The sequence below is a fragment of the Empidonax traillii genome, unplaced genomic scaffold (genome assembly GCF_003031625.1).
Source record: "Empidonax traillii isolate 1590-97213 ecotype Southwest subspecies unplaced genomic scaffold, ASM303162v1 scaffold35:size4298261, whole genome shotgun sequence".
NCBI classification, from domain to species: Eukaryota; Metazoa; Chordata; class Aves; order Passeriformes; family Tyrannidae; genus Empidonax; species Empidonax traillii.
This window is the reverse complement of record NW_020955228.1, coordinates 315,827-334,898: the sequence shown is the minus strand read 5'-3', so window position 1 is coordinate 334,898 and position 19,072 is coordinate 315,827. Positions and strand designations below refer to the sequence as shown.

At 39.5% G+C, this 19,072-nt stretch overlaps 1 protein-coding gene across 1 annotated transcript in view; it reads right to left on the bottom strand.

The window, feature by feature from the left end:
- SCIN (scinderin) overlaps positions 1-19,072 on the bottom strand; it is a 50,300-nt gene that overhangs the window by 4,173 nt on the left and 27,055 nt on the right. Inside the window, exons 5-15 of the mRNA XM_027877887.1 lie at positions 13,449-13,541; positions 10,865-10,997; positions 9,482-9,570; positions 9,078-9,293; positions 7,790-7,911; positions 7,516-7,606; positions 4,933-5,103; positions 4,259-4,436; positions 3,290-3,411; positions 1,574-1,651; positions 190-250 (exon numbers count right to left, since the gene is read on the bottom strand). Coding sequence (XP_027733688.1) covers positions 190-250; positions 1,574-1,651; positions 3,290-3,411; positions 4,259-4,436; positions 4,933-5,103; positions 7,516-7,606; positions 7,790-7,911; positions 9,078-9,293; positions 9,482-9,570; positions 10,865-10,997; positions 13,449-13,541 — 1,354 coding nt within the window. The remainder of the gene's footprint in view (positions 1-189; positions 251-1,573; positions 1,652-3,289; positions 3,412-4,258; positions 4,437-4,932; positions 5,104-7,515; positions 7,607-7,789; positions 7,912-9,077; positions 9,294-9,481; positions 9,571-10,864; positions 10,998-13,448; positions 13,542-19,072) is intronic.

Here is a 19,072-nt window from a genome sequence, read left to right as displayed (position 1 = left end):
AGAGTTTTAAAGCACATTTAAAGGCAAAAATAATAATTTTTGTATTAAATTCTAATAAGTTCAATAACACTTTTTTTAAACACTGTAAATGTAACTACATTTCTACATCATTTCTTCTACATCATATTTTTCTCTTCTTTAAGTAATATTGATGCTACCTCAGAATTCTGCCAAATTGATTTGATTTACCAGATTTAACGGATTCCTGTCGCTCAGTTTCATTAGCATCCTTCCCAATCCAGACAAAAACCTGCAAACAGAGGAAAGATACAGACCCAATGTTATTATAAGGAAGTTGTGTACAGCTGGTAAAGTACAAAAGAGTTGATTCCACTAGGAAAAAGAATATACACTATGAAAAGACTGCAGAGATACACAGCTCTCACAAACCACAGCTGACGTTTTCTTCTCCATTTGAGAGACCATACTCATGTCCTCTGAGATCTCACTGCTCTCTATGACACTGGAAGGCTGGACCTTTATGCATTCTGGTGAAAGGAAATCTAATTACCTTTTCCATGGACATCTTTTACAATTTGCCCAGGAAATTGCCCTTTGGTTGCAGGTATAAATACTGTCTCTGGTTTGAGCTCTGTGTGCGCACCAACATTTGTGCCCTGTGATCAGTGTTTCCCCAGGCAACTGCTAGATAATGCACTGAAAAACCCAACAATCATAGCCTTGATCTGCAATACCCCACACACACCCTTTTCTTTTTTTTTTTTTTTTCCTTTTCTGCCCAGGATCCTTTTGGAAACCTGTTATGTGCCCCAGACTTCTTTTCTTCTTACTTGAGTCAGTATGTCCCAGCTACTTTCCAACTAGATGTTCCCCCACCTTACCCATCACTCCTTCTCTCATGGGCCTTGGACATTCCTTCTCATTTCCAAAAACCTCAGCCTTTTGTTGCTTCAGGGTTAGGCTGAAGAACACAAATAAAGCATGGGATCTGTGGCCTCCTCCCCTTTCTCCCCAAGAGGAGGGGAAGGGTAGAGAGAACACACTGTGAGAAACAGATTGTGCTCTCTGCACCCACAGTGAGTTTGTCTGTCATTCAAAAAGCTCTCCACATTTTCAGTTTTCAGTGAACCTGGGAAAGGATGGAGATTGTTTCTGTCATCCTCCACCCAGTTTCTAGCATGAAGAAATTTGTGTAAGGGTCTAGTGTTTGCCCCTTTCTCTTCGAGGACTTTTTGTAGGTGCTGCTGTTACATGTGTTTTGTGGCTTCTAAATACCTTTAATGCAATAACATTTTTAAAAAAATTAATAAATTTTAGTGATGCACTATTGAGAGCCCTTCCAGAACACTGCTGGGGCTTATACTCTTGCATGCTCTATTGGTTTAAATAGGAACTACCGGACATGGTTTTACATCATGCTTGGAAATTTAAACATGCGTGTTCACACTAGCACATCATATAGCTCAAAAAATATAGTATATGGTATAAATTAAAGAAAACAAAACTGCTTCCATGCTCACAATATGGTTTTTCCTCCCACCTCATGAACTAAGTCATTAAGAATAAATTATTCTTGTTCTCACAAAAAGCAGTGGTCAAGTACACAGCTCACCTGATCCCAAACATCCAGCAACATGACATCATCTTCAGCCAAATCATCCTGAGTGAATTCTCCAGGGACCTCCTCAATCTAAAAAGGATATTATGTTTTGAGGGTTTTTTTTGTTTTAATGATTTATCAAGGTATACAATTTTGCACAGACCAAAGTTATTTTCAAAAGGATAAGTGCAAAGGCTACTGAGCCATTCTTTTTGCTCCTAAAGGATCAAACCCAAATCATATAATGGCATGTCCTACAAAAGCAGCTCTCCGTTTTGTAGAATTGGTAAGATTTACATTGTAATTGTTGACTAATGTCAAGTTGGGACAGAGATCTGCCAGAAAGAGGAACCAGGGATGTTTCCATAGAGCATCTTGAACCAACCAACCAAGCTGACATCAGCTGATATGTTCATGCATCTTGCATTCATTAATAAGAAAAAGAAACTGCTTTGGTTTGCAGTGGGTGAGCTCAGTGATCAAATGCACACACAACCAAGCTTCCCAGTCACTAGACAATGGGACATCACAGCTGACTAAGCCACTGAGGATTAGCGCCCAAAGGAAAGGCAGACTGCTTGCTTCTTCCAAGAATGAAGAGGATAGGAGGGCAGTTTAATATTATTCTGTATGAGAAGGGGAGATAATAATGTAACTGGTGTTTCCTGCTTTTAAAGGATTGCCAAGGCTTTGGCTATGCATGGTCGTGTAGGAGTGCTAAAGGAATGATAAGCAAATGGTGCAAAAGACCTTCCTTTTCCCCACCCTGTGTTACAGCGGCCAGAAGGTCAGAATGGTCTGACCTTCCTCTTATGGGACCTCTAATGGTGGTGACTCAGTTACTAGAGAAATGCTACAAGAAAGAGGGGATTTCTCAGAATTTGGAGGGAATTTAAAATAAAAAGCAAGTCCATAGCTCCCAGCAGACTATTGAAGAGAAGTTGGTTCCTATTACTGTATTTCACAGGAGTATTTTAGAAGCTTGTTAGAAGAATACACTTTACTACTCTCACAAGATTTTAAAGTCCTTATTAAAGGATCCTGTTTGTTTTATCCCTTTCCAAATGACTGGGCCATGCTTTAAGGAGACTGCAGATGATAGGCAACTACATCCCCTGCCCAAAAATAAGTGCATCCTTGCCAAACAGTGACACAGTGTTGCCCTCCCAAAATACGGTAAGTAATTAAGCCTGAATCACAGACTTAATACCCACTGAATAGCTAGCTCTGGGTATTTCTGCCAAGGAAATAGGTCTTCCTACCTCCTTGGGCACAGGCCAACACCTTAAAGGCATAATTACACATCTTAAATCTCTATGGAAAATTTCAGACTGGTAGGGATTTTTGGCAAGCAACATTTCTTTCCCTTACCACCGCTACCAAACACTTAAGAGGCAAGGCACTGACCTGCACTTTCTCAGCAAATTGATAGCAATCTGGCAATGCTCTGCAAGAATTAAATTGCTCTTGACTGGGCAAGCACCTTATATTTTTGCATCTGCAAGCCTGTAGTTCCAGGCCAGAGCAGGCTCTGCATGCAAACTTCTGCAGTATTAATTATTCTGTCCATCCATTGCATTTGAATTGTTTAAAGAACAAAATGTCAGCTCTCTAGCTCTTGCCAAACACAGCTAACTAAGCTAGATCCCCAAATTAATTTAATGTCCACTGAGGCAAAATATATCAGAAACTACAAAACATTGAGGGAAGTATCCTTCAGATACTTACAATAAATCTACCTGTCTTATTAGAACAACCATACAAGCGAGGGGGATGATCTTCAGCCTTTGTCAAGAGTTGGGATGAAGTCTGATATTTCTTTTTACCTCCAAGTACTTTCCAGAATTCCTCTGAAATGAACAATATATAATTTATTCACCACTGGATTTAACATTTTTTGGTTTTCCTTGTTAGATATTGTTTCAGGAATCCTCAAACAATCTTTTTGCTGTCTCAAAGATGAAAGCATTTTCTTACAGTGTTCCCTGCAGTTTGTAAAAATAACAATATAACTTGCAAATCCAGCAAGAATCATAGAACCATAAAATGTCCTGGGCTGGAAGTTCCAGCACCCCTTGGGGCAAGGACACCTTCCACACTAGACCAGGTTGCTCAGAGGTCCATCCAGCCTGGCCTTGAACACTTCCAGGGATAGGGAATCCACTAATTCTTTGGGCAACCTGTTCCAATGCCTCACCACCCTCACAGTAAAGAATTTTTTCCTAATATCTAATCTAAACCTACTGTCTTTCAGTTTGAAGCCATTTCCCCTTCTCCTGTCACTTCATGCTCTTGTAAATAGTCTCTCTTCATCTTTCGTGTAGGCTCCCTTCAGGTACTGGAAGGTTGCAATTAGGTCACCCCAAAGCCTCCTCTTTTCCACATTGAACAATCCCAATTCTCTTAGCCTTAGCAATGTGCTATCTTTCTCTCCTCTTAGACACTCAGGGTAAAGAAAGGACCCCATTCCTCTGCAGCTCCAGCCACTGTCCTACAGATTTCCAAGGCATTGCATTGCTTGTGCATCAGCCAGTTCTGGATGGATCCCCACGGTAAATGTCAGGTTGGATTCTCAAAGGCAGAGTGTGAGCATATGCTTCTGCCCACAAAATAGAGGACTGCAAAAACCATTTAGACTGTATCACCATGCTGTGTATTCTCAGCTGTCTATTAGCAGCCATGTGGCCTCATACTAACCTGGTTCCTGGCCTTCATTAATCTTAGCAGTTTGGCATTTAAGAATGCTGGCAATGTACTGAGCTCCTTGTTCCTCTTCTGTGTTTGCTCCTTTTCCTATCCAGGTGTAGCCAGAGTTGTTTGGCAGTTTGAGAACAAAGACATCATTGGAGTTCAGTGACGTTGCATCAACATCAACCTAGATAAAAAAAGAAATTCTTTTATTCTTCAAATTTTCAAATAATGTAATCACTATTTTGCATGTTCACATAAAACGTTTAGAAGTGTTAATCAGCTATGCATTTGGTCTTCATTTTTTCCCTAGTTTTATACTGACAAAAATTAGAGAAGAACTTAAGACGGAGAACTGACTGGCAGGGAAAACTTAGGACTGTTTGCAGTAGGAAAGACTATCTCATAAAATAGGACAAAGACTGTCTCCTAGGGGCTGCTGACTTCTTGTCTATTCCTTGTCAACTGACTGTCAACTGTGTGTATTCTTACAGTTTCCTCTGAATGATGCAGCTTGGTTGCAGCCGGTTACAGCATATTCTCTTTGCCTTATTAGATGGGTTGGTCACAAAGAGCAGTGGATTGGATTTGGAGCTCTGTATTCTTACCAGTTGTGACTACCCAAAAAGATTAGTCAGTGAGGCTCATGGGGAATTGTTGGTTTAATTAGCAGGTGATTTTACCTCTGCAATCCTAGTAATGGCTGCCAGGTTCCTGCGGATTTGGAAGAGTCGTGTGGGTGGAGCAGGTTTCTGACCTTCCTTCTTGGATGTCCCATCCTTGTAGACAATAAGTGGTTTGTTTTTGAACAAGCTCAGTAAATGTGGAGGCTCTTTGCCTTGACTGACTCGGATCTGTACATATGTAAAGAAATGCAATAAAAGAAACAAAAGGACACAGGTAGTTATTTTTGGTCTTTGTTGAATAGCATAGGGGATGTTAGCCAATAATGCCACGCATGCCAGCACAAATGAGAAGCGGCAAGCTGAGAAGTTCTAAAAATATAGTTCCAGACATATAGAGTTAGAGCATTTGTGAGATTTTTTTGTCAATCATGCTGACACAAAGAGAAGATTCAAACTTCTAACATAACATTCAGCTAATTAAAATGGCTGCTAAGAAGAAAATCACTCTTTTTCAGAGGAACTGTCATTTCATAGTGTTTTATACAATGACTTAATTTCCCTGAAAAACTGTCTTGGAAGCTTAGGTACCCTGTATTTAAGCAGAAAAAAATGGTTATTCAACTTATTCATTATTTTCACATGTACTTTATCTGCAAGAGGATGAAAAAGATGATCATAAATCTATCTTCCAGAGGATAAAATGGATGACAAAAATGGACTTCTATTACAGATGCACAAGATGCTACTGCCATATAAAAAACCACACTGCACTATGAAGAACAACTGGTTTTAGGTCAATATATGATAAAAGTTATTTGTACAAAACCATTAATTCTTCCTTTAACAGTACCACCCGCCAAAGTAGCAGGCTGCAACTCCTTGTCTTTCACTCCCAGAAAGAAAGAAAAAAAAGAGAATGAGACACGCTGTGTAGCCAGCAGAGTAGGAGAAGTGGAGAGCCCCTGTTGAGGCCTGGGGCATCTGGAAGCCAGGGTGCCCAGAGGAGCAGCTGCAGCTGGGCAGGAGCAGGTGCTTTTACTTATTTCCCAGGTGGATAGACTGTCTGATAAGGGTAACAGAGGACACATACACTTGTAGATGACAAAGTGTAGCAGGATTTTAAAAACAGGAAGAAAAAAACAAACCACAAAGAAACCCCCCAGTAACAACCCAAACAAACCCAAACGAAATCCCAAATTCCAAACACTGCTTGGTGAAACATATTCCTGCAAGCCTGACTTTTTAATAGTCATTTGTACTGTCGTGCCATCTAGTGACCATACAAAATAGCACACCTAAACCTTTCAAATAATGCTTATACAGACATTAAGCACAGATAATATATTCTATTTATTTCCATAGCAATGCACACATACATAAATACATATGTGTGTATATATGCACTTACGTATACGTACACATATACATACATATATATATATTCCTAAAATTACTGCAGGCTAAAAGTGCTTTTATGTATCACGTCTATTGCACTTTTTAGGCACCTTACTCTTGCAGCTGTTAGTAGCAATATTGTTATTACTTTAGTGTTAATATTAGTCATAGGTATGAGGCAGGACCATGTTGTGCTGGACTCTGTCCAAATATAGAATACATGGTAGGAATATTTCAAATAGTAATTACCTAGAAGTGTTCTAATCCTTCCTTAATATAATTTCATTCATAAATCATAACTGATTAATGGTTAAAAGTATGGTCTGCCATCTGAATTAAGTGTACTTCGGTGAGCAGGGGAAGCCCTTTACTTTTGTATATAAGAAATGGGAATCACAGAATTATTTCCTACTGCCTATAAAGTCTCTGCTTTTCCCTTGCCATCTTACAGCTCTAACTTTTCTGTGAAAAGAGGAGACCTCGCATGTCTTCACCTATCCACCACTTCTCACGAGTGATGTAAGGAGAACACACGGTAGTCAAGCTAGGGACTAGCTTATGTCCTCACGCCTTTTAGTTGTCAGTGTCCTGTGCTTTGCCTTGCACATCCCATTTCTGCACATAAGGAAGTGTATTTCATGGAGCTGCAAGCACTATGGGATGGGAAAACCCAAGTTATGTTCCTCACTGAGGCAAGGAGAAATCACACCCTGTTGCACAGTTCCAGCAGGCTTTCCTGTTCTGGTGGTCATGTAGCTTTCATGTCTCCTAGTTTTGGCCCTCTAAAAGCCAGGTGTCTTGTCTGTGCTAAATATCACAACTTCCACCATAATCAAAAGGAGACGGGAGCTCTCATAAGGCTATTGATTTATCAGACACCTGCTTCAAAGCAAGTTGCCCAGGAGGATCTTATTATTCAGTCTTCATTAGTCATGCATAGAGTCTGCAAATCTAGGCAGGATTGAAACCTAATTTTTAAACAGTGAAAGTCAAAGGAAGGAAAAGGCAGTTTTAGGTTTCAGTATATCTGTGTTCTTTTGGACACCCGCATACAGAAAGGATGATTTAAATGGGAAAACTTAATTGACTTTAAAAGGAGCCAATGGTGCTGGCCTTGATATAGACCACAAGCAATTGACATTTATATTTAAGTCTTTAAATGCAACCTCTTCCTTTCAATTCTCATTGAAATTTGCATATATCACATGCTCTGTTGATGTTGAATTTTATCCAAAAGACACTAACCTGCACGGCCTGATCATTCAATAACCGATCCAGCTGAACAGTCAGAAATGCAGATGCAGTCAGTTCATCTTTTGTAGCATGTGCTCCTTGCCTGAGGAAGACAAGGAGAAAGGCAATGGTTAAGTTCAGTTTCAACATCACCCAGAGTTTATACTGCATGACCAAGCACAGTGAAAAATCTTGCACTTACACATGGTTCTACTCAAAAGGACAAAAAGTCAGTATAAAATAATATCCATGTGCTGGAGGTCTGTGCAAAGGCAACCAAACATACCACGTGTAGATGATCTGCCCTCTGGGGTAAGTGTAGAGGATAATGTAACAGTCACCCCCATAGAACTGTCCATATGTCTCAGGTCCCACAGGAACTCTGCCACTGCTTTCCACACGCCAGATCTGGGGAAACAGGGAAGTCACTAGAGAATGCTGAACTTCATCCTGAAAGTCTTCATGAAGCAATTTATTGTCTCATCCCTTGAGTGACCTTTGTTTATATTCCAAGTGTTATAGAATAAAACCAGGAAGGATGGTTCATGAAGTAGACAGACACACCCTGTGCCCACCGAATGAATGAATAATGACCATCAACAGTGGATTGCAATATACTTTCCTCTGTCATGATGCTTTACTGGCACACAATCACCTCATAATGCTATGCTGAACCTACTTTCTTAACACCTCAAGGTGACAATATGACACGAACGGCTCAACATTATTATTATTCATCATAAAACTATCATATCATTTTGAAGAGGCATGCTACAGTCAGATAACACACTGTTAGGCAGATTTCTACAGCCCAGTTCAGTTAACAACTGCTCTCCAAAATCATACTGCTAAAATTGTACAGAAAAGAATGCTTCAGATCTAAGCTGCTTTGGCTCAAACCTATGAACCAACACAAGTGTGAGGTCAGAAACTCAGAAAATAGACCAGTGAGTAAGTATTCATATCTCCTTCCAGAAACCTAACATGCAATCTGCATTCGAAAGGCCATGCTGATACAATGCCATGCCAGCCCTGTGTAGTCCAAAGACAGTCCTGAAGTGGGATATGGACAGATCTAGAAAGGCTGTACAGTCACCTTTTTTTCTCCAAATCCAGGTTACCTGAGAGACACAGTAGGGACAAAGAAGGTTCCTCTGGAAACCAGACTGGATATATACATAAAGACATGTGAATTTCTGACTCCAAGGGCAAGTCTTCCCACTCCAGATTTCAAGCTGATATGAGCTAGTAGTTTTTCTCTAGGCTAAGGATCATGTTTAAAGTACATATTTATAAGGTACTGTGTAGAAGGGGGAATATTTAATATTCTGCTGTTTGATTTCTATCGATGACTGCTATGTCCTTCATAAGCACAAAAACATAATCCAGCATACAGTTGAAAGAGATTCTACTTCAAAGCAACTTTTTTGATGGTAGAAGTAACATTGTCACTAATGCAGTGCTACTCTAAACAACAGGATAAAAATTAAAACACAGAGTAGCAGCTTATCCCAGTAGTAGTAGCAGAACACATTAAGTAGATAGGATACAATTTAATACAACACAAAAATTACCTCTACTTTCCCTGAACCGTCATCTACCATGTTATGCTGGGCAGCCATTTGTGGAGACTCATGTAACTTGGTAGCATCAAATTCAATCTGCTCAATTTTAGCCACTCTCTCTGTGACATATACTTTGCCAAACCCATCACTTTGGTCTTTATCCTTCCAGTCTTTGAAAAATTGTTTGAAAATTGGCGTTTCACCTCCTTCAGGAAGGACTTGAATCTGAAATGAAGGGAGACACATGAAATGGAAGGAAAGTTACTCAAACAGAAACTTTTCTGAATTATATGTTAGTGAAATATTGCTCTTATGTCTTTTATTCCCATAGCTTTTATTTTTTTTCTGACTTAAAAACAAAGTCTTTAACAGAGCACATGCTGTCCCGGTATCACCTCATAAATAGATCACACCTGTGTGTTGGCAGGATAATTCATCTGCTGTATGAATTGTTCAGCATTCTTCATGGCAGCTTTTCTCTCTTGAGGGTTAGCATCTCTGCCTGATTAAAACAGAAGGATAACAACACATGGAAAGGGCAATGAGCTCACAAAACTTGAAAAACAAGATGTCCTTGAGCCAGATTCTCTTTGACATTGCTCTTTCCTCAGTCTTGAACAAACACAAATGCTGGACACATCATGAGCAAGAAGATTCACACGAAGTTGAATGGCTGAATGAGTACCTCAGTAGCTTTGAAAACAGTTAAATTGTGTGTGTGTGTGTGTGTGTATGTGTGTGTACATTTTCTAACTCTTCCTTTGCTGGGCTCTAATATGGTAAATAAAGCTGCCATCCAGAACTGCCTTCACTTCTCCAGGCAGTGCCACAGTCCAAGTACTAGAAAATTTCATTTTGTCTGGATGGGCTGTGCAATTTAACACCACCGTTCCCTATCCATTGCTCCTTGCTCAGCCTTGTTCAGTGTTAGACATCTCTGAAAGTCCCAGTGGGATGGGTCTGCATCCTAGCTGGCTGCCAGTGACCATATTCCAAAAAACTCTTAATCTGATCAGATGCTCTGATAAACTATACATTGTATCCCATATTGAATGAGACTGTTACTGAAGTAATTCACACTTCTCAGCAGAGTGGTCTGAAGATGTCCAGCAGAGATGAGAACTGCAGTCTCCCGTGCAACGGTGAGACTCATCATCTAATCAGGGTTTATCACACATTATTGTTACTGGCAGTAGCAAAGTGAGGATACACACGGGAGCACAAAGGGCCACAGTCAAAGAGACTAAATTATATTTTAATTATTTTATGCCTGATTCTGTTGGCTTGGTTCTCCTAGGAGCTGTAGTACGGAGCAAAAATCAGGAATCAGGGATTCAGACAGACCTTAGGCCATCTGAGCATAACACTCCCAAAATATTTTCTTTTTAAGGATGTTTCCCTAACTACAAATGAAGTTTTCAAGCAAAATGCAAACAATGCTTCCTGGACTGACTCAAGAGTCTTGACAAGGGCATCAATAAATTATATGCTATTGCATGTGGTAAAACAAAATGCAAATGCCAAAGAATAATTAATACACTACCTCAGACAAAAAAACCCAAAACAAAAAAACAAACAAAAACCAAACAAACAAGCAAAACAAACAAACAAAAGACAGATATTCAGCACTGGATTTAATGGCAGTACTACAACAGACCTAATTCCCCAGTAGTAGTATTCTTCTCCAGGGAAACATTCAGACAAAACCATTGTAGACATTACTATATACACCGATGAGACCTCAGAGAAATATTTACTAAAAAGAAAGAAGCATCAAACTCTTGGAAAGCTCTTACCTTTCCACACAAAGATCTTCCTGGCAGCACCATTGTCCAAAATGAAGCACTCCTCAGACAAAAGCATAGCCATGGAGAAGGGGTTTTCCTCTGCTATCACAGAAACCTTCATGGATCCACTTGCATCTGACACCTAAGAAAGCAATAATTTGAAATTTAGATCAACCCTGACTTTTATAACCAAATTAATTTCTGCTCCAAAAACTACCATAAAAATGAGTTGCCAACCCTATATATATGGCTATATGAACTCTATGTACTGCTGGAAAGTACAGTAGGCCAACGATTATTATTTTTTGTTTCATTTCATTTTACATCCAACAGAGGGAGATGTAGTGCTAATTTTAGGGAGTTTGCTGAGTCCCTATCACACAACTTCTTCAACTTCGTTTCTCTTTGACTTTAATTCAACTGCTCAAAGCTAAAAAATCTGTGTTTTCTTCAGTTCCTTCTATGTGCTTGGCTGAATTGGTGGAGTCCCTGCTACCAAACCACACACACTGAAGCCAAAGAGGCATGTACATGCTGAAAAACAGCATTTGAAATAATAATAAAATAGTCCTACACTGACACTAACAAGTGAAATACCTACATTTATAACCTACTGTTCTTTAATTGAAAACTGTTACATAAAATCTGTTGCAGAATCTGCTTTGTAACCCCTTCCACCACTTTAAGTTCATGCAGACCTTTAAAACCTTTTAAAAGTCCCTCTTGTATAGCTGAAAAGACCAGTTATTGCTAGTGAAAATAAATTATTACTATTGTAATAACTTTTCTAGCAGTCTTTACTTCCTTTTGTAATTAAATATTAATTTTAAATACACCATTATATCTTACATTACAACGTAAGATACATATTATGATAAGATATATATAAGATACATATTACAGAAGCATAAGAAGGCATGTACCACTGCACTCAACAAATAAAAATCAACTATTATACCTACTCTGAGGGCTCACCACAGACCCGTCTCCTGCCTTTGGCACTCACTGTTATATTGCAGCACATTTAAATCTAGCTAATAGAGGTCTGTTAGCAGGACTGTGTACTTAGATGAATTTATTACATAGCCACAAAAATTCCAGAGAGTTCTTAGGATTTTAAAATTCATTCAAGCCTTTTCTTTTCTCTATTTACATCTTACTACAATGGTCCTGATCATACAGGCAGGCAATCTTTTTCATTAAATTTTTCTCGCCTAGAACCCTGCTATAAAGATGCAACAGATTTTTTTGGCATGAAAGGAATGATTAATGTGAACTAAATAAAACACATAGACAACTGGGACTAAAAATGGCCTGGTGACATTGATCACCTCACACAGGCTTCTTGTAAACTCCAGCCACAATTATGGGTAGTGGAAAAATCAGGTAAGAGGCAGGGAGAGAGGTGGCTCCATCCTGCTGTGGTCTGTGGGATGCAGGAACCACGGAGGGAGTGACTCATCCTCTCTCACACTTCACGGCAGCTTTGAGGCTACTGTAGATGGCACCTAAAAGGTCACACACATGGAGATCCAGCAGTACTATGTGCTTTCAGTGTTGCCACTTGTTGGGCAAATCCTCCTTGTTGAGTGATAACGGGAAAGAGAATAAAGCACATTTTATACCAGTGAGATTCTTTGCTGTCACACTGGGTAATCTCATTGCATGAGCCAGAGAACAAAGCACTGAAGAGAAAGGTCCAGATCTCAGTGAGATCTGCTTGTAAAAAACATTTTCTTGCAGTCTTCCAGAGAAAATATTTATTCTTTTTATTTGGCAGAGAGGGGGGGGTGGGGAGGGAGGGAGGGAGGAGGATAAAGTATTTTCAAGATTTCATTAGAAACATCCCCTTTTCCAAATATTTTCTCATATGGGAGAATATGAATGAAAGGGGAGCTTTGGCAAAAATATAAAAGATGGAAAATAGAGGGCCTGGAAATTGTTTGTTTTTCAGAAATAGTTCCATGGTGTTATATATAGATCAGATACTGTTTTGATAGGTCCAAGAATAAATTCCATGTCTCTTCTAGGAAACAGCAGTATGCCTATCATAACTTTACTGAATGTAACAAAAAACCCTCCCACTGATTTAAATGGAGCATATATTTATCCATTTTGTTTGTAAGCAATTTTTCTGGCAGTGGCACTGTTCCAGTCGGTCTTAAACCACTGCAGGTGAGAAAGGAGAAATAAAGCATTGTAAAAAAAAAAGGAATTTGGCATGCAAATCCCTTTGATTTTATCCATATAAAATATAACATAACCGTCTATCTATTGAACTCTGCTAAGAATAACTAAATCATATATGACTACTAAAACTCTGACTATTTAAATTAAGAAGACAGGATGATTTAAGACCAGTTAATTCTTCTTCGGTGGTTTATAGGCCCTGTTCCTGAGTAAACAGAAATGTAATTAATTTTTTTCCTTTAAATTACCTGGGCAGTCTTGATTGACATGCTTTGAGAAACTTGTCGATTGGCTGCAAATCAACAGCAGTTCTGTAAATGAAGCTCAAACTCCACATACATGGAATGAATGAATGCATGGTGTTGAGAGTACCTAACTATAAACAAACAAACAAACAGCTTACCATATATAGTTTAGCGCTTCTCCTGTTTGTAATATCAGCCAGCTCATCATCGTCATCACTGCACTCAGGAAGCTGTGGCTTGCTCCCTAAGACCTGTACAGAAGAATAACAAATTTAATGCAGACCCCATACATTAAAAATTGGGCTTTAAAATTGGGCCCAGCACAGTTTAGATCACTGGCCTGATCTGTTCATATCTTAAAACTGCATGGAGAAATGTTTTTTCTGAGCTAGGTAGAGAATTATTGTCAGACTCAAGAAGTCTAATCTTAGGAAATCTGAGTTCATTGGCACAGAGAGAGGGGTCAGAACCTGCTTTGTGCAGGTGCAGTTACAGGTGTGAGATTGTTCCAGGGAAATCCATTCATGATTCACTACACAGCACAGTAGCTTCTCTGGCCAAAGGTAGCCCTGTGCTTCAGCAGGGCAGCAAAAAACATAGATTACTCATTTTTGCAATTCTTTTGCAGTTTGTCAGAGGAGCCCAAAAATAAATGGAGCAGGGCCTTGAGGGTGCCCCTTTCTCCTTCATTTGAAGTCTCAGTTGCTTGTAGATCCTGGCTTTCTGGTGACCCTTGTTAAGAAGGAACACGATGTGCTGCTCCTCCCACCAGGTGAGAAAATTCAGGACTTGTGAGAAGAGCTGTGCAGCCTACATGGCCATCAGAAAAAAGTTTTGAGCTGAATTGCTAGTGGGTACCCTCACGTGTTGGTATCAAAACCCAAGATGATAGAAGATAAATTACTTAAGGCCTGTGAAGACACCAATTTGTGAAGATATTCAGCATGCACTATATATACTCAACATATGAAGTGATGTTGTAGGAAATATAGTCAGTAAACATCAGTATTGCCTGAAACAACTTTGGTACAGCGTGCATTTGTTGCCAGTTTATCTTAGAGACTAGAAGATAAGAGATCATGGAAGGAAAAATTCTGCGCTTAAACAGAAAGAAGTTTATGCTGAAAAAAAATTTAAGCTCTTTCCCAAAGAAATGCCTTCTAGAGAAGTGATCTTTTTTCCTTCTAAGCCAGACTCCCTTGCTATGGCTGAGTCCACAGGCATATGCCTGGATATTATGAAAACTGATAATTTTATCAAGATTGCAACACTATTTAAACAACACCTACCTAGTATATTGGAATTGGGTTGTATCATTATGCAAGCATACAGCTGGCTGAGCTGCAGCTCTCCAGGGCACCTCCCTTTGTATAGATAATTCTCATGTGATGGATCAAAAACAAAACAAATCATGCCAGCTGAGACTGCAGTGATAGGCTCCAAAAGCTTTTCAGCAAGGTACCCCAATACAATGACTTCTATCAACAGATCATTTAAAGGACATTTGGTCTTCTGATCCCTATCTACATACACTTCTAGTTTCACTGGAATCCTGTGGTAGCTTATCTACACAGGACTTTGCTCATATAATTCTGTACAGTCAGGCTGCTCCACTGGGTCTTGACACCTTATGAACCAGTGTACTGACAGCCCTAGGCTGGCTCTCCTGGGTGCTCTGAGGTTTGAGACCCAAATTTACAAATACGCCAAGAATTCAGACCCACAAATCCCACCTACACACCTGGAAATAGCCATGCTCTTTTCGGGAAGCAAGACAGACTAGCCACACTTTTCCCCAGGCGTCCAACCATAGTGGCAAACTTCAAACCTTACCTCGCATAAATACACAGGTGTACTCATAGGTCTTGAAATGGTTTTTAATAAGAACATCATTATATTATTATGATTATTATTATTCACTACTAAGTAAAAATAACCTATTATTATTATTATTATTCACTACTAAGTAAAAATAACCTAAAGAGTAACCAGAGACCCTGAAAGCAGACCCATGATGCCCCAGCTTCTTCATTCTTTGGTCTTAGCATCCTTCCTTGCAGCTTATTTCCAAACCACAGAGACTCTTCATATCACTTCATCTTATCTGCCCTTGACAGTTTAAAGAGTCAAACCACTCCTTGCTCTCTGTTATCCATCACAGAGTATTTATCCTCTCCCCACCATTGCTTCCTGCATACAGTTTATCAAGAGAAAAGCATTAGCAACACTGGCCCCAGCAAAGGTGCCCGCAGGAGCAGTGCCTCTATTCTGCAGTGACTGCCACTGTGTACACTCTACCCTCACCGTATATCTGAGGGGTTTTGACCACTCAAGGCTTCATCTCTTTCACAGTTGTTTCAGAGTAAGACATGCCCACAGCTGGCTACAGCAGAGCCTGCCTTGCTTTCCACAGCTACAGCCTAATGCCAGCTGCCGAGGTAGTGTTGTTTTAGCAAAAGTATTCATTAACTCCACAACTTTAGACCTTGTCTAGGGGGATATAACAGGAAGTCAATCTGCATTAATTTTAAAATTTTTGGCTAAATTTTGTTAGACCTTTGTGTTGGAACTCTAAGGTTAGCACAAGAATATCATAATGCAAACCAGTGGATGATCTACAACAACTGCTCAAGTTCACTCTTGTGGTAAATGCAATGTAGCTTAACCTGCCTGCAAAACCTGCTTCATAATTGCATGTACATGAGCTCTTCTCTGTCAATATCTGCACCCCCTCAGAGAAGTGCAAAACACAGAATCAATGTTTTTACTCACAAGTGAAATTCCACCCTTAAAAAAAGAAGAGAAGAAATCAATGACAAAAGGTTTCTAATCTGAAGGAATGTGAGAAGGTAAATAGCAAATATTGTCTTCAGAACTGGAGAAGCCAGCTCTGCATTATAAAATAGTTGATATTGATTTAATGGGAGCAAAAAGTTTAAGGAGTTCAGTGAGGCTGAAAATCCAAGCAGGAAAACAATACTTGAAGAACATGTCAGGTGAAGGTTAATTAAGAGAGAAAACCAGTTTTATACAGTTTAAGTTGTGTACACTAGCACTATATTTGAGTTTCTTCTTAATATAAACAGTTTGTATTAGGTTTCTGAGTCTGAAAGTGAACTATTTGTTGTGGCTGTGATTCCAAGTGTCAGATCACAAAACCACTCAAATTGCACTCTTTATATCCTAAGAGCAACAAAAAGAAAAGCAAGAAATTTAACGAGCTTAAAGTTGTCTAGATGGCCTGACATTTTATTACTTAATACTTCTGGAAAACAATCAGGGTTAGTAGCTCATCATTTACTTTCTTGCATGCTCTGATATAAGCAAGTATATCCTGCTCCACAAATTCAAGGTATACATGTGGGCTGTAGCAGAATAAATCCTCCATGCAGGACAACACATCTGAATGAAAGGCACAGTGTGAACTCATTGGCAGATAAAAGCTTAGATTTTTATTAACCTTCAAAGCAGAGAGAAGTATTACAAGGAATGTTTCTCTGAAGTAAATATTGTTTCAAGTATCTACTGCAGCAGCCAGTAAAAGGAAAAAAATCCATCACAGAGAGGAAGGGATGAAAACGATGCAGACTAGTAACTACCTGGCTGACCCTGGGTACCTATGTAGAAGATCATCAGGCAAAGGTGGCTTTAGGGCTTCATTGCTAAACTGGCAAAAGTTTAATTTCTAATTACTTTAAGTTACTGGTTCCTCTGCCAGAGCACAACCACTGCTGAGGATAATTCTGTGCTAGTCAAAAATGCCTTTTGGCATTGGTCACATTATGAATAGCCAAATATGCTTATTTTACTGGTTATTGTAACCTGGAACTCAATCTGAGCAAACATTCATAGTCTTACAAAAAAATTACACTCCCTACAGGAGAAACAATTTATCCTTTCACTGAACTGCTCCCAGGGTTTCTGCCTGAAATTGCCTCTCACTAGCTATTCCAGCAACAAAAGATGTCATTACATGCTCACCTTGAGCAGATGACCTCCCAGCCATCTGAACACAGATTGAAAATAAGAGGGAAACAGCCATAATGCACGGAGAAGTGGACAAAAGGATGGTTTATGTTAACAAATAGTTCTGGCATGCTGTTGGTTTCTAGAGGTTTATCACCTAATCTATCCATAGGACTTTCTGACTTAAAGGTCCAAACCTGATCTGTATGAATTCAGATTGCTACAAAACAGCAAAACACATCAGTTACTCACAGCACTTTTGATGCATAAATTGTGGCCTACATTTTTAGCCAGTTTCTGTTATCTCCGGAATTTCAAATGCAAATCATAATTTTATTCAAAGCTCTATGCTTAGCTTCCTAAAAATAGGGCATTAGGCTTTGGCAGCTTTTCATACAATATTTGCAACTTTGCATATCTGTCTGGGATAATTTGAATATAAAACCTTTACTCACATGATAACAATATTCTGACATTAATTTTCTGCTCTGTGAAAATGGCCATGGATAACATGTTCACAAAAGTAGTATCTAGATCAGTCGTGAGAATACAAATTCGATTTTTTCAATAGTTCGTCTCTGAAGTAAAACAAGCTACCTTCTGCCCTGCCGGGACTGCACAGCCGGCAGTATCTATTTACTCTGAGACTGGCTGTGCATGAAATGAGATGAGGAAATCCCCAGCCTACACTATCATCAAATATCCGGTTTTCAGGATGCCTCCAAGATGAACAGTGATCCCACACTAGAGAGACCAGGGGGGTGAATGGCAATGACTATGCAAACACAGCAGCCTTTTTGTAGCCATTACTGCTGTTGAATGAACATGGAAAATTGAGCTGCTCAGTGACCTGCCTACATGCAGCAGAATTAAAAATGCACTAAGCAATCACCTCACCTCTACATCTTTTTGCATTTATATTAATGCTTTCTACCTAAATTTTTAATCTTACTCCTTTGCTCCTTCTCTGAAACCAGCAGTAGTATTAAATATGGGACCCAAATTCTGCAGAGACTTGTACATGTGCTTGAGAGGCCCATTTTTTCTGCTTTATTGGGACATAAATTTGGGCACTGAAGTCTTTGTAGCTTTGTAGATCTCTGTCTGAAAGCCTTGTGAACAAAATATCTTAAGTCATAAAGCATGACAGTGCATGCTTATGTGTTGGATAATAATGAAATAAATAAGTAACTAATGCCAATAGGGCACCTCAGACACAAAGAACATTTATCTGATAAAATCCACAAAACTCTCAGCTTTTCACTCCTTAAGTGCCTCCAGTTGGGTATTTGTAGAGCCACCAGACAGGCTGGTCCCAAGGCTGCGTCAGGCTGGACAACAGCAATATTGGAGTAAAAAGAGGAGTACGGCAAACACTCCATGGTTCCTGAGCTGAAGAAAATCAGTGCTCCCAGGGGATGCACAGCAGCTGGAAAAGCAGCAGGCAGCTGCTGGGTGACAAATAGCAGCAGCAGGGTGAACAGAAGGAGCTGCAGCAAGGTGTTTCAGCACTCGGTCAACGAGATAGAAAGGTGAAAAAAGCTACCCACGGCACTGGAAAAATTTTCCCAGTGCACCACTGGCTGTATCTACAAGCTCAGCGTTTCTAGTCCCATACAGCAAATAGACCAGGTATGACAGAGGATCTTCTCCAGTATGATACTCAAACTCTTGCATCCAAGACAGAGCACAGATTTGGACCTTAATGTTTAAAAAGGTAAATCGGAGAGTATTTTGACAGATTTTCCTCCAATGTCTCCTGCAGATGCTTGAAATAAATGAAATATTTATTAGGACAGAAAAAAAGAGAGAGCAT